This window comes from Dermacentor silvarum, chromosome 6 (assembly GCF_013339745.2).
Source record: "Dermacentor silvarum isolate Dsil-2018 chromosome 6, BIME_Dsil_1.4, whole genome shotgun sequence".
Taxonomy (NCBI): Eukaryota; Metazoa; Arthropoda; class Arachnida; order Ixodida; family Ixodidae; genus Dermacentor; species Dermacentor silvarum.
Genome location: NC_051159.1, coordinates 149181836 through 149209382, shown reverse-complemented (window position 1 = coordinate 149209382; position 27547 = coordinate 149181836). Strand labels below are relative to the sequence as shown.

The 27547-nt window shown below is 46.5% G+C and overlaps 1 protein-coding gene across 2 annotated transcripts; it reads right to left on the bottom strand.

Moving 5' to 3' along the window:
- Positions 1-218: 218 nt before the first annotated feature.
- LOC119456211 (NAD(P)H-hydrate epimerase) lies at positions 219-27421 on the bottom strand. 2 transcript variants are annotated; one of them, XM_037717845.2, is made up of 4 exons: positions 27144-27421; positions 11597-11813; positions 10534-10792; positions 219-7536 (listed from the first exon to the last, which is right to left on the bottom strand). In XM_037717845.2, the coding sequence occupies exons 1-4, from the start codon at positions 27266-27268 to the stop codon at positions 7316-7318; spliced, it is 822 nt and encodes a 273-aa protein (XP_037573773.1). In that variant the 5' UTR covers positions 27269-27421; the 3' UTR covers positions 219-7315. The 2 variants fall into 2 exon arrangements, with proteins under 2 accessions (XP_037573773.1, XP_037573772.1); XM_037717844.2 differs by lacking the exon at positions 27144-27421 and adding an exon at positions 12700-13696.
- Between the last annotated feature and the right edge of the window lie 126 nt (positions 27422-27547).

The following is a 27547-nucleotide window of genomic DNA, read 5'->3' as shown; positions in this document are numbered from 1 at the left end:
GCATATCGCATTGTGTTTGACAGAGAAATGCTATGTAGTGTACCTAGGAATGCCTGTTCTGCATTCTTTTGCCACGCAAGTAAGCTGCAGGTGGCCATTACAGCACACATATGTACATACCTGGGACATGATGCTAACGCTGCCAGGGCTGCTTAAACACTGGCAAGTAAGAAATGTTACAAAATTATGACTACAAGCACTCACACATACATGAAAAGTGCCAATGTGAGAGCTTTTATTCATTTTTGTCCGCATATGTAAGCACAATAGAAGCAAGTATAAAAGTCGGGAAGAGTGTCATAGCCATCTCCAATTATAATTATGCCCAAGGTGGGCTTTTTTTTTTTTCCCATGCCATACATTGAGCAGTGCTAACACTTGTATTTGGCTGAGGGTTACATGAGGTGCCAAAGAAGTTTGGCATGGAGATGGTCAGTCTAGGTAGCAGACATGTAAAAATATTAAGAGTGCAGCTGCCAATGACACACTATTAAGGACACATTACGAGCTGAGAAGTGGAGGGGCGAGAGGGGGAACTTATCCAGTAATTGCAGACGTGTGCAGACTATGCGGGAGAGAAGTTGCAACATGTGTTTGGCAAAATTGTGGCTACTTTCTATATTGGTACTATTAGTACTGTCAATTCAGTGCCCTTGCTTCAAAAAAAAAAATGGAAGTGGTACAACTTCGTGGTGTAAGTGGACCTGCACGTCTGGGCAATGTTTAGCACATTCATTGCATCATTAGTTGCCTGTAATCATAGGATTCATCATAAGCCCAGGTCGGCATGAGTCTGCGTGATTGCCAAAGTTGTTTGTACAAGTCTCCGGCAGTTTTGTTTGTTCTGTCTATCTCTGCCTGTGGTTTGGTTGCACTGGATATATACTGCACAGCAGCAAGTATGGAGATCAGTCCTGGCCAGCACACCGAAGTCATCTTTGTGAAAAATTTGCATTGTTGAAAAGGAAACTGAGTCCAGTTGGATCTGACATGAAGAATGTTAAAATGCTGTGATTTGCACAGGTGCTCCTGCAATGAATGTAATTTATAAATATTGCATCTACTGCAGGCCTATTGAAGACCAAATTTTAGAGAGCACGGAGTGTGCACTGCTGTTCATGTTAATTTCTTCCTGCCAGATTTTGATACCACTTGAATTCTCAGCTGATCACTACACTTGAAGATAATCAAATTTGGAAAAATATCAGTGGTGTCAGCACAATAAATACAAGAAAGGCGCGCATGCAGACAATATGCCTGCATGTTCCTTGTTTGTCGTGTGTACACCACAACCTGTTCACACTGTACACTTGCAAGCAAGAGAGTACGGACCACAGGTTAGTCTAAAAACACTGAATTTGAATTTCTTCGCGATTCAGATGCACGAACTGAAATTGGCTAGTGCACTAGGATGCTTGCAATGCCAAGCTTGTACTGCAGACATGAATTTCAAGTTGCATTCAAAGGTGAAGAATAAAATCGGGGTTTTTGCGGGATCCCTGATCCGTTAACTCTTGCTCAGGGGAGTGCATGCTAAGTAACCCGACTCTAGTACAGACAACAGCATGTTTTAATTTTTACTTGGCCACTTAGTTAACTACAAGTGCCAGATGCATTATTTGCACAAAACAGATCGCATGAGTGTTCATTCTGTACATGGTTTCTGCGCTAACTAGCCTGTGATAAACACGAAAAAAAAAAAAGTGTTAGAAGTCAGCCTAGGGATGGGCATTGTCAATGGGTGATGCAAATGTGATTACAATCTGTATACACAGGCCTCCAGTGACGACATCAACGCTAGTTTAACCAGACGTACAAGCAGCAAGCTTCACATTTTACAGTTTCAAAGCTCTTGCCAAGTCGACACTGCATACTGTATTGTGCACAATCCAAATGACAAGATTCTTGGCCCTACTTGTCTTTTCTAGGCACGTTTGCTTCTCCTACTTGGCTTCAGTAAGCAACAGAATGCTCAGCTGCATCCTAAAACATGCACTGTGCTCAAGAAGGTTTGAAAAATATGAAAACTGCTGTTGGGGTTGCTCGAGGCTTCCTGGCTATCTGCCGCAATGGTCAGCACATAACTACTCTAGACAGCAAGTGATGCCATTCTTGCAGTGCTACAATAAAGGCACAGCAGGCAAATACTTTTCTTTTTCTCAAGATTGCTACAAATTTCCACTGAATACAGCACCTACGCTATTGCATTTTTGAGCTGCAAGACTAGGCTGCCCTTCTGTGCGACAGATGATGCGTGTTTTTATTAGCACTGCTTTGCATAGCAAACTTTTCCAAACAGTTCTGCCTTTCTCTGTGTTTGCACAACGGTGTGTTGACCATATAGCTTCAGAAAACGTCCACATATAACGGTAAATGAAGCTTATCACTTCCTATGTAGCACATATAACTAGCCAGCCCTCACAACAGTCTAAAATTTTCTACACGGACACGCCTAGGTCAAGGCACTTATGCCCTGTGCCCTGCTTTCTTCACTTTAAAATGTGGCATTTTAGAGTGGAGCTTTTGGGCGCCTGTTTCAGTGGCGAGCGTCGGCGTAACCGAGCAAACAAGTACAGCAAAGAATGAAAGAGCGAATGCAGAGCGCAGTGGGGGATGAAAAATGCGAGGAGGAAAGCGGAGGAAGAGGGTGCAGCAGTAGCAGAAAGCGGAGGAGGAAGAGGGCATGGCGAAAGCGTAATGCAGCGACGATGGCTACAAGATGGCGCCAGAATAGCGCGCGTCATCTGGTAGGCGTGTCAACCGTGGCTGCTGTAAATTGCGCCCATGCGTCACCCACGCGCTGGCTCCGACCATTTCCAGATTAGCGAGGCTGTCGCGCCACACTTCTCTCCGTTTGCAACGTGGCGCACGAGCCAGATTGTCTGCACTAGCCAATATATTGTGAAGCCAAATTTTGCATTAGGGAGTACCGTAATCATCGGTGAATTTTTATGTTCTAAGCCGTGATCAAAATACTGCCACATCAAATCCTAGCACAGAAGGCTCGTGCAGCTCCAAGTAATTTATTAGCATACAAGGTAAGTTCTTTTTGCACAGGTTTCTACATGGCATCAGCTACATGTTAAAGAATATTTTCAAGTGTCCAAGCTGTTCAGATTCCTAGCAGCTACTCAGACCTTGTGATCCATGCATTTTAAGCAGTCTTTGAAGTAGTCAAAATTGTTTCTGTATTAATCACTGCACTCTTGAATTGCTATTAGAGTTGTGAGGACATTAACCAGAAAAGCACTCGCTAAAGCAGGATGTGACCTTTTACTGTACCTAGGGCACTGAGAGTTTACACAATTCCTTTTAAAAGGTGCTAAGCATTGCCATACCAGAGTTGAGCACATATGGCTTCATATTTCAGTAGCGCTGCACACAACTACACTGCGTGTACATGAAACCATTTAACAGCATTGAGCCTGTTAAACTGTATTCATGCTTCAAATTTAAGTGTGCAGTTAGATGTCCTGCTCAGACTAGTATCCTAAAAGACAGAAATTCCGTAAATAACAATGCTAAATTTCTAAGCTTCTTTTAAGTAGAGCAAAAAATGAAAAGGCAACCTTATAACTGCAGACTTTACAAAATGTGTCAGTTGCAATAAAATCCGACTTATGTGACACACACACACATTAAATTGCAAATTCAAAAACCAACTTTAAGAACCTGTATTCACTGCAGATCCATTTTGAACCGCATATTCTACTTGCAAGTTTCACATTGCTATTTTGCCTGCGGATTGGAGCAAGAAATGGATAACACCGGTACAAAGCCTGTATTTCTGCTATGGAAGTAGCTACAGTATACACCAAACAGTCCATAGTGAGAAAATACCCTTCCATTTTCTCAGCAGAAAGATAAGCACAGTGTCCTGGTAACAATAATTACAGTGTGCATGTTTGTCTGCAAAAGCTAGGTATTGCACAGCCTTCGTCAAAAGTTTCAAGGAGGCTGTGCCTGACCAGACCCGTGACTGGGCTGTACATTGTGGCTTGTGTAAGATCTTCATTACTCCCAACACTCCACAACTTGCTTATCGCTCTCCCAAGCTTCTGATGTGCCATAGGAGTACTGCAACAAAACCTGGCAACAGACATTACACTAGTGAAGTGGCTTTGAAACCTTTGATAAAAGCTGTACATTAAGATCTGTGCACTAAGCACAGGTTTCATACATTTGTGCTTGAGCATGGCAGCCTGCCTGGTTGTCGAAATCTGGCAATAGTTACCAGAACCAGTGTACTGACTACACCAACTGTCCACTGAAAATATACATGACTCTCCATAAAAACTTGTAGATAAAAGTTGTAATGAAAGAAAACAAAAGTGTTCACCCACAAGTATGGAGACTGATGTTCCATGTGCATGTACATGCACATGTAGGCTTTGCATCAAAATGAGGCACATATGCGATAGTAATATTTGGCATTCTAGATTGGGCTGCAACCACCTGATGTACCTCAAGTAGCGAAGCTTTCACCGTGACTTAATGTAAGCACTGATTAGTCTTTTGAGTTACACCACTTAGCATATCAGGTTTGATGGCTACCAACTTAGGCACCACAGCTTGCTTATCTGTATATTGGGCAACAAAGAAAGCATTTAGAATTTATACAAAGTTCTCAACATGCATCACAAACAAACAAGGGAATGAGGTCAAGGACAAAGTTCCTATTGTGGCACCTGTTCAACACAATGAGAAACACCATTTTTAGGAGGGCAGGAAATTTTAAATGCCTTCCCACAGCTCACCTTCAAAAACATTGTGTACAACAAGTGCCTGTTAAGAGTCTGGCATCTGCTTTGAACTTTCAAAGAATTTTTGCAACAAACATGCAGAAAAGGATATGCACAATACAATTACATCAGTGCCATGCCTCCATGGCCAGCCTATAAGTTATTTATATGCTTGGTTTAAGGCTGAGCAAAATTACAACACACCACTGGCACATGCGATAGTAATATAATATAATAAACAGTAACATGATTGCACAGTTGTTTGCCTTGGGTATAAGGTGAACCAATGTACAGTCATTTTCAAAGGTTCCTAAGCCAACCAAGGCATGACTGGCACTGACTCCAGGTGTTGCATTGAAGACCATGTCTGATGAGTGCTGTAAAGCTTAGGAAGCCGTTGTCCTCCACAACCTTTAAGCAGAGTGCCACAAGAGCCTGATCATATATCCCAACTGTAACCCTCATTGAATAGTGCTGGCTGAAGAGGTTTACAGAGCACAGTACCTGCAAAAAAGCTGAATTTACACAAATCCTGGGCACACAGCCTGACATTGAAAATTGGTGTTTGTAGTAGTATGTGCCAACAATGCAGTTTTTCATTCATTTAGACATTGCATGCCCAAACTTGGCAGATATTGAGCTTTTTTCTTAAATCTCGCGCTTCATAAACTTTCGAGGCTGACTGTATAGTCATTGTTGCAAGTTTTTAGGCACTGCACACAAGAGCCATCACTGGGCTGTGTACAATGGCGTCTGCAGAACTAATTTTTCTCAGAAGCCACAGAAATTTTCATGTCGACAGCACTCCCCACTTTTGAGCTACAGAGCACTGGGCGTGCTATTAGAGACCTGTCATAGAGCCCAGTGGCAGTACTCATCATTCGCAGCAGTGGCTGTGGAACTCTAGGTGAAAACTGTACAATGTGGCTCAGAAACCTCTGAAAATAATTGCTCATTACATTGAATGACTCATATAACGTGCCTTCCGAGTTCTCTCTTTTTTTTTTTTTTTTTTTCCAGCTAGCTTCCACCTAACTCTATGAAAAGACTTCGGCACAGAGAGTCTAGTTCAGTGGCAGCAAACACATGACAAAGTCGGCAAAGTTCGGTGAAACCGACGAATGCATGAGATTTAATCATTCTATGATGGGCCTTTCTAAGTAGTCCTTTCAATCGGAAGGATTACACTGTGCTACTGTTTAGTCTACCCTACCTGCCCTTCCCTGCACATAGCAGTACACAAATACAAACCAGCTCTCATCAATATTGCCAAATGACTGTAACAATACAGGTGTGTAACTGCTGAAACATTGCTGGTCTTGCACAGAGTTCAGTGGGGGCTTATCTGACACAGTGAATAAGCTCACTGCTAAATCTGCACAAGCTGTACACAAACTTTCTTTAGTAAGGCAATACAGTTATCTCAACAACCTTTCTAATTTACATGCAGACAACAAAGACTGTGCTACTCCAAATTTGACAAATTGTAACGGCTAGCTCCCTACTTGTGCCATAAACAGACACATGTCTGCTTGTTGATTAATAATTCTGCCCAAGTACCAAAAGCCCAAAATGGCCATTGCTGAAGGCTCAACGGCACCAAAGCTTGAAACAGTAGGACAGTGCAGCGTTGGCAGTAAATAGCCTTTTCTAAACTTTGCGTAGTCAGTATAAGCAACAACATGCACACTGAATACTGAAAGTCTGCAAAAAGTGATCATCAGCAAGCAAAAACATTTGCCTGATGCTAGTTGCTTCAAATGTACACTGTGCTTGTGGATGCAGTGTGGGCTCATGTTTTGCTTGCTTACACTGTTACAACTACTCAAGCATGACTTGGCTTGTAGAGTAAAAAAATGCACATCTTAGCAGTCGCATCACAAAAGCCATTGCTCAGTCATGTGGTGAGCCTTCTGTAGCACTCCTGCTGCCCTAAAGCCTTGGAACATGACAATGAGAGTTCTTATAACGTTCCACTGCACTTTGTCACTGAAAATGCAAAAGTGGACCCACTGCATGGCTTAAAATGAGCATAGCTAAGTGTAAAGCATAGCTAAATTATTTCAGCTGATAACATGGACTAGGTCAACAGGACACTTCAGCAACTAGCAACAAAGCATTTATTGCATGCATTGATTCATAACACAGTTATGGGCTTCACAAGCTTTGTGCTCTCAATGAGTTCTCCTGTGTTATGCTTCAATGTATCGAACAGATGTTCAGATGGCAGTCACCTGAGCACAGCACATTTCCTGTCTCATTGTCCTAATCTACGTTTTCTGCTGAAGTCATCTTACGCTGTGCAACCAACCAGCTCAGACAAACCATTCTCGCGTGTACAACATGTACCAACGCACACTGATGAATGTTATGACAGAAATTGCATGCATGGTCAGTTAATGCCAAAGGTTCAATACAAGCGTTACAGCTGAATGAGGAAGTGAGTACTGCAAGCAACCATTATGCAATGTTCAGCTCTTAAAAATCTTGAGCCCACAGAGGAAAAAAAAAGAACAATAATAACAGACGGAGCAAGGGTTGGCCAGCTGCTGTTTCAGTGAGTGGCAGAGGCCTCATGAGGATGTTGGCGGGGTGAGGAGGAGGCAACACTCAGTGCCAGGGTATGGGGGCAGGTTGAGCTCATACTTTGCGGCCAGCGCGGGTGGCACGAAGCGGCCTCCTAGCCAGTGCCATCGACCTTTGAAGTTGCGGCTGCACAGTTTCGGGGCTGTCAAGGACACCAAGCACTCCGGCTGTAGGGCCTCTGCGTCGCCTCCATTCTCCACGTCCCAGCCTAATTGCCAAGACAATACAGCCAAAAATTAATATAATGAATCATGGATATATAGAATACTATAATGCAGTAAATCTGAAATGTTTCTCACCAATATCAGCATGTAAAGCATATATACTTGTTATGAATTATGACTATTAGGTATAACAAAGATAATTTTGTGATGGATGTGACTTTGTTATAAGGAGGTTTGACTGTAAATCTTGTAACTGTGTCTGTTTGGTGTTTTTCTTTTTCTCTTCTCCTTTTTATTTTATTGCTGGTTAGGTTCCGGATAGGGTCTGCAATGTTTAAACTGGGAACAGAATCCGACAGACCTTGTGGTAAACTTTCACTGTATCAACCTCAACGATGAATTGTAGTTCACACTGTTGCAGCTTGATTTACACAACAATGCTTACTGCAAATACAGAGGCAGTTTTACTATTTCTTAAAGGGGACACTGCAACACTCTTGAACACAGTAAAAAAATGTTTGCAATCTGTCCATAATGCTGCCGTGAACACGCCAGCAAATATTATTCCGCTGCATGCAACAAGTAGCCCACAATCTCGTAACAGATTGATCACTCTCGTCCGGGGCTATCAAGGCCCCCCTCTAAATGTCCCGCCTGTGACATCATGGACCGGTGCACTACAGCCTATACACACCAGCTATTCGGCAATTGTGCATGACTATATATGAGTTACTCCCTGTTTCTTAGGCCTCACCTTAAGAGGCAGGAAGACAGTTGTGTGGACTAGAGATCGAACGGGGGTAGCTGATATTGTAGTTGACAGTAAGAGAAAAAAAATGGAGCTGGACGGGCCATGTAATCCATAGGGAAGATAACCGGAGGCCTATTAGAGATATAGAGTGGGTGCCAAGAGAAGGCAAGTGCAGCCAAGGATGGCAGAGAGAGAAGTGGTCTGATGAAATTGGGAAATTTGCATGCATAAGGTGGGGCCAGCGGGCACAAGACAGGGGTAATTGGAGGTCGCTTGGGGGGGGGGGGAAGGGGGGGGCCTTCCCCCTGCAGAGGACATAGATAGGCTGATGGAGATGATGAGTTGCTCCCAAGCAAAAGCTCACACGCGTATACACCCTTCCAATTTTCTTGCAGATGAGGAAGCGGTGGTTGTTAACGTGCCCCGCCTGTCCTGTCATCACTCCTTTGTCACTCTCCAGCACCTTTGTCAGACGTCAACCTTGAAGGGTTACCGTAAGAGCACCGCACAAAAAAGAAAAAGTAAGAATGGAGCAATAGGCAGTGCACTGCTATGTGTGTTGCCCCAGCTGAGGGAAACATTACATTGAAGATAAATGGGGAATGTAAACAGTGCCCTCTCTATATCTCCGTTATTAGTAGGTCCTTTAAAAAAGATTTCTGCAGAAATATATTCATTGAAAGGCATCACACTCACTCCAGAGTGTTCTCAATTTTGGAAAAAAACGTGTTGCAGAGCCCCTTTAGGTCCCCATTCAGTAGTGAGTAAGCTAATTGTGCCTTGGAAACTGACTCTCTTGGGAACTTCAACTGCAGGTAGTGATAATAAACAAGCACAGCAAACAGGATCAAGGGTTATGGCAACAAAGTTTCATTAATTTTATACCATGCATGTGGCACAGAATTATTTATGGGGACCTCCAGCGAGTACTAATTTTATGCCATTTTGCATTTCCCTGTCTAAAATGAACTCATGCAGAACTATTACAACTACTTCACCTACATCAACAAATGAAATTACAGCAAGCACATGAGGTGATTGTAAGGTCTGATATATTGTTCACATGCAATGTCAGTAAGGGTCACATGCACTCTATCCCGGAGTTTCACGGGGCACCAGACATATACAGAGCCTTTTCTGTTGTGCCCATGCTCAAACAGACCAGCTGTAGTTGAGTAAATGTAAACCTTATATAAGCAGTGTGCCAAAAGATAAGCATTACCACATTAGTCATCCACAAACTATAAGTAAAAACTAGTGCTGAGCAAAACTTTATATGTCAGGACTTTCAGTTTGTGACTGAAATGGTGAAATAAATTCCATGCCTGAAGGAGCTCACTTCTTCAATGGCAAGGTGTGAACATGACAGGCATAAATTTTTTCCAAGCAGACAAGCCTAGTATACCAATGGCAAAGTTTTATTTTATGATGGTGACAAAAAAAATTAGCTGAGATTTAACTCTAGTAAACCTGATTATCACGAGCGAAAGGTCTGTTTGGCTTGGTTTTGCAAAGACTGTGCACACAATGTTTCATTAATGCATGCTTCCGCGCTTGGTAAGCTTCTCTATAACGTGCTAATCTGGCCTCCCTTTACTCCGGTGTTTCAGCAGCCAACTTTGCTTTTGTTTGAGATTTCGCATCCTGCCGTCTAGCTATATCTACTGGACAATTGGAATCAGCCTGTCGCTTGCGCTGAAGCGCATGCACAGACGGCCCAGCTGGCGCACCATCCATGGCGAGACTCAGTGACCAAGCGCCGGCAAAGCAGCTGTTAAACCCTCGCCTAGTCACGTGGTACCACAACACGAGGCTTCGAGCGAGCGCAGCTGCGACGCCTCTTCACAGCGGATCACGTGGCGTGACATGACACCTGCCACACTTGCGCTCCGGCAGGTCAAGGTCAATGCAATGCAATGAATGACCTTGCGAGACATGGCGTAGTAGAGCTTTCGCTCTAAAAAAAAGAAAAGTGCTATTGGTGCAGAATCTGAGTGCAAAGTGTACTCTGTATATGTGTCAAATAAGTGGATTGACCATTTGATTGATATAGTATGCACATCACGGCATTTGTTATGTTAATTAAATAGGCATTGTGGGCTCAAGTTCCAGCTTTTCTGACGCTCTACTATAATATATGGACCACAGGCGAAGCTGAGAGGCATGGCACAGCGGCACATACTACTCAAGTGATTCAGGATGACTTTGACAGAAGCACATGTAGTATTGACATCTAAATAATTAAAGCTCAAAACACGCTGCACATGTGTCCAAGAACACCGATGCTCACCTGAGGGAATATCAACGCTGACCACTGGGATCTTCACCTTCTTGATCTTCTCAAGCACGTCTGCAAACTCTGGCCGCACAGGAGGCTTGAAGCTAAACCCAAACAAGGCATCCACAACTACATTGTAGGAGTCTGCAATGAGCTGCGAGTCTGGAAGGAAGGACAGGAATGGCACCTCCATCTCCTGGCACTGCTTGGTCAGGTTCTGGAACAGAGGCTTGTTGGACTGCTTCGGGTAGAACACTGATGGTTCATAACCCTGCATAAATCGACAATGACAGAAAGAAGAGGGTAGTTGATGCAAACCCTCAGCCTGCGTTACATGCATTACCAAGATGCAGCATAAACTATGCTCATATTATGTGCCCATATTTTCATTCTGTCATTTTTGTGGTTATTGAGAATTGTAATTGTGACCTTGGTCGTTTCACATGCAGCAACGTCCTCACTGTTTTATTTGACCAGTGAACTTGGTAGAATGTTGTCTGACATTAGCATATCATAAATTTCAAGACACATATCGGAGGATGTTATTGACAAATTTTGGTTTCCTTGATACAGCCTAGTACCCTTGCCACCAGGCCGGGAGGCAATAGCACAGGAACATTAGACACTGCCATCCACAATGCTCCACAGAACTTTAATCTTTAACATCAGCTGCTTTAAGTGAGCGATTAACAAACTTATTGGTCAACTGATCTATAGATGCATTTTTATGCTTCAGAACTGCACATGGTTTCTGTAAGACACTATATAGTGAAGAACTCTGAAACAATTTGAATCTGGCTCCTCTCGACACAGCAAACCGGCCTATAAGAGAGGCCATGATGGAGAGGTCTACACTATATCTGGCCTCGTGGTACCTTTCACGTTCACTGAAATCTCACTTCGTGGGCATTCTTGTATTTTGCCTATCGGGATGTGTCCACGGCAACTGGAAATCAAACCTTCATTTTTGGCCACAGAAAACTGCAGCTTATAAGAACTAAATCAACATTTGCGAGGTCACTGTGGCAAACAGAAGTGTTATATACGTACAAAGCAGAAAAAAGAGAAAGCTCACAAAAAGCTTAAGGTGTCTGGCACAAACGAGCCCATCACCACCGTTGTTGCCAGGTCCACAGCAGACAAGCACGGTGGCGCCTTTGGTCATGGTCGCCTTAGGGTAGGACTTTGCGACTGCAGTGGCTACACTGAGGCCCGCCAGCTCCATGAGCTGGTCCAAACTGTATGCATACTCCGAGAAGAGCTCTTGGTCGATCTTGACGGCCTCTTCCTGGCTGCACATGAAGATATATGTAAGTATACATGTATCAGAAAACACGCTCGGGTGCACCACAAAATGAACCAATTGTGAATCACGGCACCCTTTCATGAAAAACCAGATGCAGTAGAACTCCTCCTAGACTGCAGAAGTAGAACATAGCAGCCAGGAAAGCGTATTACGCGCATGTAGTAAAGGTGCAGTTGGTGTCAAAGGAACCTGGATTCTAATATGTTATAGCCGGCAAAACGCATCGGCGTGGTTCTACTGTACATGTGTGCGTATGAGAAAGCCGCAGCTTTAAGAGAAGCTCGAAATATACACATACAAGCACTAGAGTGGATAATAAAGTCAGTGTAAACTCATTCCTTGTGTGTCTACAGAATCGGAAGGGTCAATGCAAATGATTATATGTCTTTGGACATTGAATTAAAATGTCCACGTAAACAGCTGTTAACCTTACGTCACAAACATGCACATGTGATACCAAAGTGGTATACGTTAATGTTGCGAATACAGCGATGCTTCAAATAAGGTTTCGTATCATTTTTAACAAGAGTGATGGTTACGGCACAGGAAAACCCCACTGGCGTCGCAGGGCAAAGTAGAAGGCGACGACGAGCACTACGAGACAGCCTAGCGCAGTAAAATGCCCCGCCGAAGCGTGCTTCGCCGCATTAGGGATGTTGCTGCGGCGAAGCCGAACGCGAAGGCGCGCTCGCCGCTTTTGAGAGAAGCGAAGGGTCATTGCGTGGCGACTAGCCGAAAGCAAGAAACTCAACTACGCTTGCTTTCATCGCCAGGTGCTACCCTTCCCAGTTAAAACGTGAGAGCGCCGCGCGCTACCGCGGAAAGCAGTGTCCGGGCGCGGAGCAACAACCACAGCCCGCGAGCCTCTCTACCTGATGTAGTGCATCTTCTCCAAGTACTGGGCAATGTTGGCGTCGGCGACGATGTGCGGCTCGGATCGGTCCACGCTGACGCTCTTGGGACGGCGCCGGAACGAGAAGCGCATCGGCTTCTTCTCGCTTTTCTCCATGATCGCCGGTATAAGCGCAGCGAGCCAAGAACGGGACACGCGGTTTAAACCGTGGCCGTTGGACGGGAGGCCTCAAAAAAACTGGCGGAGGCGCACACAACAGCGAGACCGCTCTTCCCACGCACGCACTCTCGGTCGACGGGAGCGTCGTCGTTCACCACGCCACACCCACGCACGCACGCACGCGCTCACACTCGCTCGCACCGCGCGCCTTGCTGCCGGTCACACGGCGGCGCGATTCGGGCGTCCACTGCCGCCGCCGCGCCTCCCAGCCAGCAACGTCGCCCACACGCCGGACGCGGTCGCTGCCCGCTTCATTCTCCCTTCATCCAGACCCTGCGTCCTTTCCGAGTCGGGGCGAGGGAGCCGGACACGCAAGGACCGTCGCTCTATCGTCTCGTTTTCTGCGACTCTTTTTGGGCAGCGTCTCGCCCCGAGAGGAGGAGCTGGGTGCGGTGTTGAAATTAGAAGAAAGGGAGAGAGACTTGGGGGAAAAAAAGGATGCTCTCAGGCTTCTCTACGATGCGGGGAGACTAAAGGTGGGACGCGAAACAGTGGGCGGCTCGTAAGACCGAGCACGACCGCTGGCGGCGCGCTGCCACAACTGCTGAGAAAACTGCCAGGAGGCGATGTTTCTCGGGAAGGATGGGAAACGGGGGGAAGGAGCGAGAGAGAGAAAAGGCCCCGCTCATCTGCGCGCGCTTCTCTTGCGAAACCTCGGCGGAACGCTGCTCGTAGCGAGGAGCTCACGTACACTCATTAATCCTCAGCGCAGCAACGCCGAAAAGAAAAAGGAAGAGTTAGAGAACGTGACCGTCGAAGGGGAGTTGCGAAGGAGAAACCGCGGCGACAACTGCGAACACGAAAGTTAAGCGAGCGCCTCGCAAAGTTAATTAGGTGAACAAGCGCTGTGGAGAGACCTTCATTTTTAACGAGCCCCCCGTCCCGATCGCCGCTGTTGTTTCAACATCCAGTACAGAGACTGCTGCGGATGTTAAAGGGCGAATAGGGCGCTGAGCTTTCTGCGCACTACAGATTCGCAGATTAGTTTCGGTCAATGGTCGCGGCTGTAACTGCAGCAGCACTCTTGTGGCACCCCCTCTTCGAGGTGAATTTTTCCAGGACGTAGAAATGGCTCGTGCGAACTCAGAAACACAGCTGCAAAACGAGCGATCGCCGAGTCTGACAAAAATTAAGTAAACTAAAAATAAAACTCGCCCGGTTCTGAGGACGAATGAGGTCGTCACATTACGGGAGCGCCACAAGTCAGCCTGGATGGAATGCCCTCGGGTGCTGCACTTAAAAATTTCCGCAGCTGCACTGGAAATTAAAAACTGCGCGCGTTAATTCCTTAATTCCTTACTTCTACGCAGCTCCCGAATGAAAATGAAGGCGCTGGAAATACCAAGAAATAACCGCGGCATAAACTGTGCTCGCGACCGCCAATTGCCGTCGGTTCAAACTACTCCGCGTTTCCCTTCGCCCGCGCAAAGAAAAAAAAAAAAAAAAGATAAAGAGTGAGGCGGTGGGCGGCATCTTCGTTTCACAAAGCACAGGTCGCGCAGCAACTGTGAGAACAACCCGTCGCACCATGGCGCCCCCGCGGCGTGCAGTTCGTCCAAGTGGCGCCACCGGTCGCCGGCGCCTGGTTCAACCTGCGGGCAACCGGCGGCGTAATCCCGGCGCTTGGCAATCGATCGCGCGCTGCCGCCACCGTTCTCTGGTGGTCCGGAGAAAGACGATGGTGCGGCGCCAGCCGGAATATCGGCAGCTGATTCACCCCCATTTTCCCGCGGAAAGTGGACGTCGCAGAAGCTTCTCCATCAAAGAAAAAAAAACGGAAACGTCGCGCCGCCTTGCGACAGAAACTTGCGTCTCCGTCGGCGGGACTAGAGCAGCCCCTTTGGTAAATGTACCAGCGGTAGACGCGAGAGAACAGTTCTCACGGGACTCCCAACATATAACTCGTGGCTTGGTTTGCAGCAACCAATATACTTTTCTCTCCGTGCTTCCAAGATCCCTCACACACCGCGATTCGAATTTAACAGAAGCGGAAATATATCTTACGTTGGCTTACGAATTCGTGTTAGTTACGCGCGAAATCCCAGGAGAGCCCCAAGATCAGCAGGGAAATTTAACTGTCTCCTCTTCTAAATATTTCAGATGCCTATCACACCATCTTGACTTCAGCCAACCAAGAGAACAGGCTGGCTTCAGGAAGGGATATTCTACGATGTATCATATCCATGTCATAAATCAGGTAATCGAGAAATCTGCGGAGTACAATCAACCTCTCTACATGGCTTTCATAGATTATGAAAAGGCATTTGATTCAGTAGAGATACCAGCAGTCATAGAGGCATTGCGTAATCAAGGAGTACAGGAGGCATACGTGAATATCTTAGCAAACATCTACAAGGATTCCACAGCTACCTTGGTTCTCCACAAGAAAAGTAGAAAGTTACCTATCAAGAAAGGGGTCAGGCAAGGAGACACAATCTCTCCAATGCTATTCACTGCATGCTTAGAAGTATTGAAGCTCTTAGACTGGGAAGGCTTAGGAGTGAGGATCAACGGCGAATATCTCAGCAACCTTCGGTTTGCAGATGACATTGTCCTATTCAGCAACAATGGGGACAAATTACAGCTAATGATTGAGGACCTTAATCGAGAAAGTGTAAGAATTGGGTTGAAGATGAATATGCAGAAGACAAAGATAATGTTCAATAGCCTGGCAAGGGAACAAGAATTCAGGATCGCCAGTCAGTCTCTAGAGTCTGTAAAGGAGTACGTTTATCTAGGTCAATTACTCACAGGGGACCCTGATCACGAGAAAGAAATTTACAGAAGAATAAAATTGGGTTGGAGTGCATACGGCAGGCATTACCAAATCCTGACTGGGAGCTTACCACTGTCGTTGAAAAGGAAGGTGTACAATCATTGTATTTTACCGGTGCTAACATATGGGGCAGAAACTTGGAGGTTAACAAAGAAGCTCGAGAACAAGTTAAGGACCGCACAAAGAGCGATGGAACGAAAAATCTTAGGACTAACATTAAGAGGCAGGAAGAGAGCGGTGTGGATAAGAGAACAAACGGGGATAGCCGATATTCTAGTTGACATTAAGCGGAAGAAATGGAGCTGGGCAGGCCATGTAATGCGTAGGATGGATAACCGGTGGACCATTAGGGTTACAGAATGGATACCAAGAGAAGGGAAGCGCAGTCGAGGTCGGCAGAAAACCAGATGGGATGATGAAGTTAGGAAATTTGCAGGCGCAAGTTGGAATACGCTAGCGCAAGACAGGGGTAATTGGAGATCGCAGGGAGACGCCTTCGTCCTGCAGTGGACATAAAATATAGGCTGATGATGATGATCACACCATCTGCACACCCTCCAATGAAAAAGAGAGAGCGAGAAGATGGATTTTGTGCGGGGAAGGAGATGGACATCGCGGAAGAGTGAATTTCACTTTCGAAATCGTGCCGCTAAAAAACATCAAAATTCGATAGAGGCACGCGGCCAAACATCAACCGCCGAGTGGAGCGTCAGAGCGCGTTTTCCCGCGAGGTTTCCGCGGGCGAAGGTGCGGCGCCTCTGCCGCTGGAGCGCTTTCCCGACCAGCCCAGCAAGAGGGCCGCTGCCTCCCGGCGAGAGCAGCAAGGAGAAGCCGGCGAATAGGGGGCCAAAGACAAGCGGCAGAAAAACCGAGGAGGGTTCGCGGGATCACGCCAGAGTCCTATATATAGGTGGGGAGAAAAGGACCGCTCTGCACTCGCTCCAGATTTCTCTCTCTCTCTCTCTCTTGGATGTCGGCAGCGGCGGGAACTCTATGGATGGGGGTGCCGGATCTGAGGGCCGCCGCGCCACCTATGCGACAACGGCTTGGGCAACGGACGAAGTCGACGAGACCGCGTAGGCCGTAAAAAAAGGAGCTCGTCTTCTGTATTACGACTCGGGGATGCGGAGGCAGTGTTTTCGCGAGCGCGTGAGCGCAGGGTAGCGCGTCGACCGGAGCGACGATAATTAAGGCGGCACTACACAGCGGTCGTGTGGGTGTCGTAAATATGTGTAAGTGGGCCCGGCGTGTATAAGAGTCGTTGAGCTCTCGAAGTGTGTTTACGCGTCTGTGTACACACGCACCTATAGGCGCGCGCGAGGCATGGAAAGGAGCGAATGAATGAGTGGGCGAGCGGTTACGAAGCTTTTTGTCGCATCCGAGGCCTGGCTCCCCCGATAAATGCGGAGTAAAAATCACCGCAGCACTTCGCGAGCTAATCGGCCCGGCACTTCATCCCTTATGGAAAGTATTGGAGGTGCAAGGCGCACAGGACGCGGGCGATTCCATCACGCACGCATATAGTACCACACAAGCGTGGCGTTTCGCGAGAATTGGCCGGCTCCAGGCTGTTTCGCTCCTTCCATTCGGTACTTCCGAAAGGCCAGCGCGGTAGGGGGTTCGTTACTTATTAGTGCTTCTCTGGCGCGGCATGTTTGTGTCCCCAGCAATTCTCGCTCCTTAATAGCTCAGTGGCGTCGCAAAGGACCGCCTCCGCACAAGCGAGGGCATAAGAGGCCAGCCATGTATGGCTTCATGCATGACTTCTTAACTGAGAATAACTCCTTCTTGGCCGAGTTGGTGTTTACTTGACATGATACTTTGTAGCGCAAAAAACTCCAAAATAGAAGATAACAGTGAGAGGCGAGAGGAAAGGACTTCCTTTCCTCGCGCCTCTCACTGTTTTATATATATATATATATATTATATATACAGGGTATCCCAACTATCATGCACCAAGATTAAAACATGTAAATGCCACGCGTAGATGGACAGAACCAAGGTAATGTTGTTTGCCATCGCTTTGAGATACTCAGATTATTTTTTGCATTCCGCCTAATTACATAATTAGTCTTAATCAACTTCTAAAGTATTATGATTAGATGAACAGTGTCAATGAGAACATTGTAGAGCAATATGAAAGACCCCCGATACATCTTTCTGTTGCTCAATACGTGCTACATAAAAGTGTTTTTCAGAGCGTGAAAGAAGCCCGCTTTTATGTAGCACGTATTGAGCATCGTAAAGCTGTATCGGGGGTCTTTCATGTTGCTCTACAATGTTCTCATTGACACTTTTCATCTAATCATAATACTTGAGAAGTTGGTTAATTAATTATGACTAATTATGTAATTAAGCGGAATGCAAAAAAAGACATTCTGATTATCTTTAAGCGACGGCAAACAACATTACCTTGGTTGTGTCCACCTACGTGGCTTTTTGCATATTTTTATATATTGGTGCATGATAGTCGGGACACCCTGTATATATATATATATATATATATATATATATATATATATATATATATCAGAGAGAAGAGCGGTTTGCCGGGGTACGTTCGCGCCCACCAGAAAGAGTAAAGGGCAGAGAAAAGTTCTAGAAGGCTGGTAATAATTAACTTATAAAATTAGAAAATATACAAGACCTGTCATCTCGATTCAGCTCTTGATAGGGGTACTGGCAATGAAATTCTGTTTCCCGCGTTTCTTGATTTCTTTAGCTAGCTGTTGACTCCCATAATTACGGTACGAAGCTTCAATTCCTCAAGAGCGCCACGAATAATTCTGTGTTGTGTTCTCTGTGACTTGAGGCTCCACAGCATAATTACTAAGTCGACAGCTAGCCAATAAAGAAATAAATACGAGACAAACATTTTTTGTCAGTACTTCTTTAGGAAGATGGGCGCGTTTCTGTTGAAGGCGAAACTCCGCAACGGGATTTCATTCCACACACACACACACACCTATTATATATATATAAACATCCTTCTTGAACGTAGGGTAGCCTGAGTTTCGAAAGCAATGTAAACAAGAAGTTTGGCAGAGCTTAAAACTGCCTTGGTCGGCGGGGCCAGGGACCCGACATCCGCTTCAGAATGCAAGGTTTCAAACATCAGGACTAACACACAGAGGCAGCTCCAGCACCGAATTCTGTGCCACACATCACACTGAGCCGACGGCCAGACTTACTACCACAGAGAACAAAAACTGCGTTCGCATTCATCGGCTTAAATAGCCGTCAGTCCTTCAAAGATTTCGTGTCGTAATGAGTGGAAGCCCATTTTGGTGTTTAGACGTATATGCGTTTCGAGAGCGAGGGGTAAAAATGACTACTTGGCCTCATGTTCGGACAGTGCTATGATTTCATAGGAACATTCCCAAAGCTGCAATATCGTGGAACCAATATCTTGGTAGAACGTACGATGAGGATCTGCGGATTTAAAATTTGCACTTGAGCAATGATGTCAACCGATAAAGATTTTAGAAGAAGCGGCCATCGTTTTTCTTTTTTCGATTTTTTTTTCTTCCTCTGGCAGACGTCAAGGCCACCTCCCCATCAGAGACTTCAATATCTACATACATGTACAGTTCCGTGCACTGCTGTGTACTACTAAGTGGTTCGGCATTTGCTGGGTCTGAGATAGTGAGCCCAGGAGCATGCGCAGCCTAATAGACATGCGGAACTGCTTATGACGAGTGGCGACGTTGAAAAGCGCCTTTGTTTACCCTAATCTGCACACGGTCTGAGGGCGCTTGCGGCTCCGCAAATGCCATAGAATGACGCGTATCGGCTGATAACACTCGCCGGTCTTTTCGCAACAAATGAAGCGCGCTCACGGACTGTTCGAGATAACAAAGGCGCTTAAGAACCTCACCACTGGTTAAATGCAGCACGCGCAAGTTTGCATGTTTAACTTTATTAGGAGGCGCATGCTCCTGGGCACGATATCTCGGACCCATGGCAACTGCCGCCAGGTGTCGTCCCGCAGAGCAACGCCGGCGGGACGATGCAGACGAAATCAGCACTGGGAACATACAGTACTTTCAAGCAAGAAATTGCCAAAGAAAATATCTATGATAATTCTAGGGGAAGCTCTTTGCTGTTTGAAGCCAGGACGGGATTATTTCGGACTAAGATGTACCGAGTCAAGTACCAAGGTATAGACACGTTGTGCTGTGCGTGTGGAGAAGAAGAGGAAATGGCTGAACACCTCATACTTTTCTGTAAAGGGCTTAACCCTACAGTGCAAAGCAACGGGGCTCATTTTTAACACGAAAGTGTTTTATGCCGGGGTCCACCAAGACTTCACTGACGTATTTCCGTCACGGAAATACGTCAGCTTACAATGTACACGAACATAATACAAAGAAAGAAACCAGAAGAAAAAGTTCCACAAACATGCAAAATTTGGAAATCGAACCCACGACCTCTCGTCTGCGACGATAGATCGCCGAGCGTTTAACCCATTGCGCCACAAACGCATTTGCAGAGAGCTACACAGACGCGCCTTATATATCTAACACTCCTCCGTGTACCCGCGCTCTACCTCGGGGCGGTGCCGCCGCCTACGAGCAGAAAAGAGAAGTACTGCATTATGACACTAACGCGCACCGACAGTGAACGCTTCGGTGGTCTCAGCACTACGACGCCTCGATGCCAGCATTTGAAGGGACGCTGGCATCAAGAAGCACTACCAACGCCACCTAGGTGGCGTTCACCGTACTCAGCACAGCGGAGCGTGGCCTCCGCAATTAGCTCTGAAAATGTTTCTGAAGTTGATCGCGGAGGCTGCAATTACGACGCGCTGTACGCGCTGATTTGACTCGGTGACGATTCAGTTACGTGCTTTGTCTTGCGCGTTGTATTAGTGTGTCAGTTACGTGCTTCGTCTTTCGCGTTGTGCTAGCGTGTGCAGCGTAGTGCAGCTTCCATATGCACGACGGTTGCTCATGGTCATCGACGTTGGTAGTCGTGATGGAGGAGACGTGCCACCAGGCGTCAGCGTGGGTGCATCAACGCCTAAGGGCGCTTTAGCCACAAAACACCAATAGACATTATATATCAATGTGCAATAAACATTACACTACTTCTGTGAAGACACGTTTCACTTTCGTGTTCTATACCGATTCCTATATAAGAGGGATCAACCACATTTTTTCAAAGCATTGGGGTTTAAGGACAGTGAAGGCAAAATAGACTTTAAGCGGGTAGAAATAATGAAACGGAGGTTATCTGAGTGGTGGCTAAAATCAAGGCAGGGGTGAAATTTCACCCACCACAAAGTACAAAATATGTTAATAGCCATGGCTAGGTGGCGTATGCCACCGCCAGATTTAAAGGGTTCAGCCTCATCCATCCATCCATCCGGCCGTTCGCGCGCTCTACACAGCAGTGGACGACATTGTACATTCTTTAGAACATCAGATATTCGTACCAATCTGTTCAGTTGGCATGCTGACCCTGCCCTGTAGTCCACTTCTCTAAAATGTTAACTAGGACGTCAGCTCACGTAATCTAATCCGTATCGCTGCTTTAATATCGTGAACACGACGCCTATATCGATTTCTTTTTCAGAGCCCATTGCACTGCTATAAGCTTAACTTAGTTGCAGCCTTTTCGTTAGCCTACAATTAAGCCTCTAACGCATGCGTCGATGCACTGCTAAGCAGTCGCGAATATGACGTCATGTCATCGTCATGTTCGAGCGTCACAACCTTACGTCGAGATAGGCGTTTCGCGGTGAAAGTGTGTCCAACTTGGTCATGTGCACTATACTTTCAAATGGTCGTTAAACAAGAAATGTGTTTCTCGCAAAGAATGAAAGCTTCGCTTAGATCCGATTTTCACAGCACCCTTGGGATCTCCAAATTACTTTTCTTTCTCTCTCTCTGCACCTGCATTTCGTCTGGAGCTTAGCCAAGGCTTCAGTTCGGTTATAAGGACAACAGGTCCTAACAGCGTTCCTAACACGTCAGCTTCACTGTTTCCGAGCAGATGTAGGTATACTTTAGACTGTGCTTTGCGATATGGGCTACCAAAGATATCAAAGATGTCACTGATCGAAAGTCTGAAAACGTGGGACTGCACCACTGTGCCGGAGTCGGCGAGCATTTCTCTTAACTTCCGCCGCGCCGAAAAAGAGGAGGAAAAAAATAAAAAGAAAAAGAAGCATACAAAAACAAATTTCACTCTTTCAATCTTTCAGTCTCGCTTCTTCATGCACGCACGCGCGCACACACAAAGCAGAACGGCGAACCGCCCCAACGAAGCAGGTGAAATGTGGCGACGCGAGCACACAACAAAAAGAGTCACTCTCAAACACAAAAGGTTCTGGGAGGGTGAAAACGCTGTGCTCGGTCGTCATTCACGATCACCGCCCGAAAGAGGCGTGGCACAAAAAGGGAGACAAGTGAAATGGGGGAAAGGCGAGGAGGTTAACCAGGCTGAGCCCGGTCGGCTACCCTGCACCGTGGAAGGGGGAAAGGGAGCTGAAAGACGAGTAAGAGAAAGAAAGCAAGAGGCACAATAATGTACGAAAGACGCACATATAGGAGGGCAGCTTGCACGACGTTTACTTTCGACTGTATGCTTCGTCCGTTCTGGATATGTCAACCGATCGAGCCTCATATGCCGTGATAAACCGCGCGTGCGCGCATGGAGTGCGAGCCATACCGACGCGATGTGCCTCATGTGGAAGGGGTGAGCTGAACGTCCTGGGTGTAGTGGAGGTAGGAACACATTCTGAAAGCGACTCGCTTCAAGGTATACGGCCGGCCATTGCTTTAGATGGCAAGCGGCGCGCAGCATCCGATCTCGAGAGCGTACAGGAAATAAACAGTAGGCGAACCGTCTTTAGGCCGGGGCTTTGATCTGTGGTCAAAGACTGCACACTTTTCGGCAGGAAGTTCCAGCACAGTGAAATATTCCGAGTTTATATACACCATCAAATTCTACGCCCACTGCAATGGCATCGCAGAACACCTACAACCTGGTATGAGGACAGGCCGCAGGCCTTGCCCTCTGGCACTGGACTATGTGCCTTAAAACGCTAGCAAAGGTACACTATACTCTATTTCGTTAAATTTACGGTAATAGTCTGATTGTTTGAAGAGAAAATGAAGATCATTTTGAAGACCCACCAGGAGGTTGGCCCAGCGTACGGCGGAATTAGAAAAGGCGTTTAGTTCTGACTGTAAAACAACGGACATTTTTAGGGAAGAATCAAAGGAGTTAACGACAACATAATGTACTAAGAATATAGCAAGAAAATCGCTTCGAAACAAATAGAAATTCGTCGACGACTGAGCAAGCATCCCATTTGAAAGCGTCGGAGAGGAATCTCCCAGAGGTAGAATATTAGAAACCCACTCCCCCCCCCCCCCCCCTCAAAAAAAAAAAAAAATCAATCCATGTTCTCGAAACGGTGCATCTAAAATGTTTTTCCTTCAGATGAGAAACAGCGATAGAAAGAAAAAAAAAGAACATAATTATGTGCAGAGAACATGTTTGTCAATGCAAGCGATAGACAAGAAAGCTATCCTCGGCATCGAAGTGGGTTCCCACTGCCTAGGGTGGCAGCGAACCGCCGCTGGACTGGACAAGTGCAGCACTCAATTTTCTGTATTCCCACAAAACACACATGGGCTTTCCTTGATCCGATTGCACTACAAGTCCACCTTTCCGATTCGGTGGTGGCCAGTGCGCTTCTGCCAAATTCGGGCATGGGTGGAGGGGGGGGGGGATGCGCGACTAAATATTTGTTGGACTACCGGCACCATATTACGTTAATTTTTCGAATTCTTTTAACAGCGGAGCTGTTTAAGCTTTTCGTTTCCCCGCGTAGCGTTCACAAAAACTCGCCTAGCGATGACGTCACTGCGCACAGCTGCGCCTCGCTTCATTTTGCGATAGCCAATCAATAGCGAATCGATCAATCAATAAATTCCGGAAAATGATTGGGATGACTTGGTAGTGCTTACCTTAGCCCAAATACGTGGCCAATACCTTGCAATAGCCAATCAACAGGTAATCGATTAATAATCAATAAATTCCGGAAAAGCATAACCCGTAAGGCCAGGACCAGCTAGGTGCCGATCAGCTCCGCTGTTTCTTTAGCCTTGCGCCACTAGTGCAAGCTACGCTAATCTTTTGTTTCAAGTTTCCCTTCATTATTATACCTTGAACTAAAAAACGCAACCACAACTTCACAGGCAGAAAATCAGAAATTACAGTTCACTTTAAAATAACCTATCAATATTAACGTTCATAGACGCCAGTGCGCAAGCGCAGCCTGTGGCCCATGCACCATGTGAATCTGTTCGAGACATTTCGAGAAGACCACAAATGCTACCCGCCGCGGTGACTCAGCGTTCTGCCGTCGAGCATGAGGTCGCTAATTCGATTCGCGGCTGCGGAAGCCGCATTCCGGTATTCCGCATTTGCCGGATGCAAAAAGAGAAAAAGAACAAAGAAAAAAATTATACCTCCCTTCCACTCCGTGAAGATGGTCGAACAGCGAAGCTGTGTTATAGTTACACCAAGTGTTACATATACACGTGTTGCAGGTGATGCAATTGCGTAAACACAAGTTAACACAGATCTACAACACGAACTTATATAGAAACGTTGCGAGGCGAGAAAAGGCAGCGACTTCCGATGCTACTCGACGAGTGTCCAGTTCTCTGGTCGAAACCTGCCGAGCCGTCGGCTGCAGTCACGGACATCGCGCGCGTTCAGCGCGAACGCGGGGAAACGCGGACGGCGTCGGCAGCAGCTCTGCCCGTATCCGAAAGGGCGTGGCGCATAGAAACACCTCTCCTCGCGCCCTCTTATTGGTCGCCTCCTCCCCAGCGCGCCTTCACTCCTCTGCTGGTCACGTGACCTGCCCTCCCCCGGCGGCGCAATTCATTTTCCACGGCAGCTGGGCCCTCGGACTGTGGCGCCGCCGCACGGGAGAACGTGAACCACGGCGACGCCTCGGATCTGTTTGTGCATGGAGGAAGATTCATCCATGTGTTTGTGCCCCGACAGGTAGACCTGTCTATAAAATACTGCTCCAGTCAGGTAGACTGCTCCCTCCCTGATAGTGAGATTATATTTGGATCATCAAAACAGTGATGCGTTTATTTAGGAATAGCATCGATCCCTTAACAGCAGCCACAGCTGTGCCTACAAGTCTGGCAGGTGACAGTGGTCTGCCTTGTCCCGTCCTTCGGCTATTCCTAAATAAACGCATCGCATCACTGTTTTGATGATCCAAATATAGTCTCACTATCAGAGAGGGAGCAGACTATCAGAGGGACCTGACTGGATCAGTATTTTTTTCATTTGGGGTGTTGCGGAGCGCAGCGTAGCCATTTCGCGTCGGCGCCCCGGCACCGCGGCCACCGGGGCACAAACAGATCCGAGGCGCCGCCGTGGTTCACGTTCTCCTGTGCGGCGGCGCCACAATCCGAGGGCCCAGCTGCCCTGGTAAATGAATTACGCCCCCCGGCGCGGCTCTCATCCTCTCCTGGTCACGTGACCTGCGTGACACCGGCGGACGGACGGACGGCGCAACCTCAACCAACGCCTCCAGATATAGGAGGCGTTGCCTCAACCTACAACAGCTCCGCTGTGAAAACGCTCGTGTGCTTTGAGTGTACGTTAATACCTCAGCTGGTTGTCAAAAGTAATCCGGTGCCTTCTACTACGTACGTCGTCCATCATTACCTACTGTGCAGTTTTAGGACGTCAAATCCCACAACTTGAACGCTAACAAAAGACCGCGCCCGCTCGCCACAGAGGCTCCGCGAGGCCGCCACCGCCAATGATGGCAGCTGAGAGACGTCAGGAGCGGAGCGTGTTGTCACGAAACACGGCCTAACGTGACGACCGCGTCAGCCGCGAAACAAGAAAACTACCACCAACAAAAAATATTCGTGCAGCTACTGCGACAGTTTCCCTTCTCGTTCAGAACTCCGACACAGGATAGTATCGGGCCCCTAAACGCACTAGGTGGAAAGTGCTAGTGCAGGCGCAAAAACACCTGTCCATCAGCTGCGTGCACCTTTTCAAACAATGTAAGTACATACATGGGGGAACTTCAGATGATGAGTGGATGAGCGCGGAAGCGGAATATCCGCAACCTCCACTGCCATTAGCTTGCCTTTCATTGACACATGGGCACAATTGTTTTCGTCACGTTACTGAACTTGTAATCGTGCATGCATATATCAGCTTGATGAAGTTGTCATCGGATATAATCTATTCATTAGCAACTTCTGGGCACTTTTATTATTATTATTTTTTTAAATAGTCGTGTCTGTCGAAAGATTCAAGGGACACACGTTCTCATATGCTTCAGCGATTGCAAGTTCGGTTTGTGCCCATGCACGTTCTGACAAGGCCGGATATGTATACCTTAAGCAAAAATATACTGCAAAGCTGAACTGTCCGACAACCGAACTGCGGTGGGAGAAACTGAGCTACGCATGTCATATGCAAAAAAAAAAAAAAAAAAAAACATTACATATAGTAATACTGTAATAGTATTACGATAACCAATCTTTCTATTGGCATACAATTCTAATGAACTGACCTTTACATGATCTGCGGCAGAAGCTTTGCCATTACTAAAAGGCTCGCTGCCTGAGCCTGCCTCAATCTAATTAGCGTTAGTGAGTGCGCAACTGGTGGCGTTCGTACGTGTACACGTGCACATTATACATACATATACCGCATGTTTCTGTGAAGGCGTTCCTGCGGGCCAAGCTCTGAAGAACTACTTGCAGCGTTTGACTTGTTTTCTCGTTCTTGGTCGTGACGGCGGTGTTCGTGCGCGCTACGCAATCATGTCAAACCAAAACTAGCCTGCCAGCATATTCTTACGAGCTACATTACAGGTTTTATATAGATACAAAGTAACAAAGGACACACGTACACTTCTAAAGCAGTCCCAAGACTCACTTGTAGGACGAAAAATATTTTTCCAGTGAATATCAGCCATGCACTGAAGCATGACGACACTGTATGGAAAAAAAGTAGTCAAATATTGCAAAACGTATCTACTTCGGTTAGTTTTTCTATCTACTATGCACTCGCACGCATAAAAGATCTTGTTGCATTTACATCATACTTAATGCGTGGTGTCGCAACTAAAGAGAATATGCAAATAAATGTGCAGTGTTGCAGTGTCATTTAGAGCTATTTTATCACCAACTAGCCCAACACGCGCACGCTATTCAAATGACAACGGCACAGTAAACAGCGTCGAATTGTAATCCACGCATCATAATAGGAAAAAGGTAGCAAAATAGTTCCCTGACAGCGGCTGGTTTGCGTTAAAGGCCCCTGCGATTACCTTATTTTCTCATATTGGTCGTCAAAACAAACTTGTGCGCGCAGTGTTTCGGCAAATCTTTTCGAGCTGTCATTTATCGCATGCCAAATTCATCAACAAATCAAAACATATTAGACCTATTTACCTCAGGAACTTCACTTTCGTGCTCATCTTTCGAGCGACGTTCGAGCTTACAGCAAACCGGCAGGAATGTTTCCAGAGTTGGAAAGGGGCCAAAAGCTGTACAGTTTTGAAGATGCTCATGCGCATTTAGCAGCTTACAGCCTTGATGCCACTAAGCCGTTTCCAGATTGGACAGTCAACTCAATGACTATCCACCTTGGACTATGAATTTAGCTGCTCCTTAAAAATCACGGACGCACAAGTGGCACAAGTGAGACACACAAACGCACGCCCAAAACAGCGGAAATTATGGCAGCAAACCGAGCGACTGCGGCGACATCACACTTAGCTGAAAGCGTGTGCGAAAATGCAAAGCGTGCGCTAGCTAAATGTTACTGATGATTCTTTGCATAAAACCTAGTTTAT

Bases quoted from the DNA above. Each gene is read 5' to 3' on its own strand.
- LOC119456211 (XM_037717844.2), bottom strand. From the start codon at position 12,836: ATGGAGAAAAGCGAGAAGAAGCCGATGCGCTTCTCGTTCCGGCGCCGT. The intron at 10,793-11,596 runs GTGAGCTTTCTC...CGATTTATGCAG, and splicing joins CCAGACACCTTAAGCTTTTT to GGTTATGAACCATCAGTGTT. The intron at 7,537-10,533 runs GTGAGCATCGGT...CTTGGCAATTAG, and splicing joins CAGCGTTGATATTCCCTCAG to GCTGGGACGTGGAGAATGGA.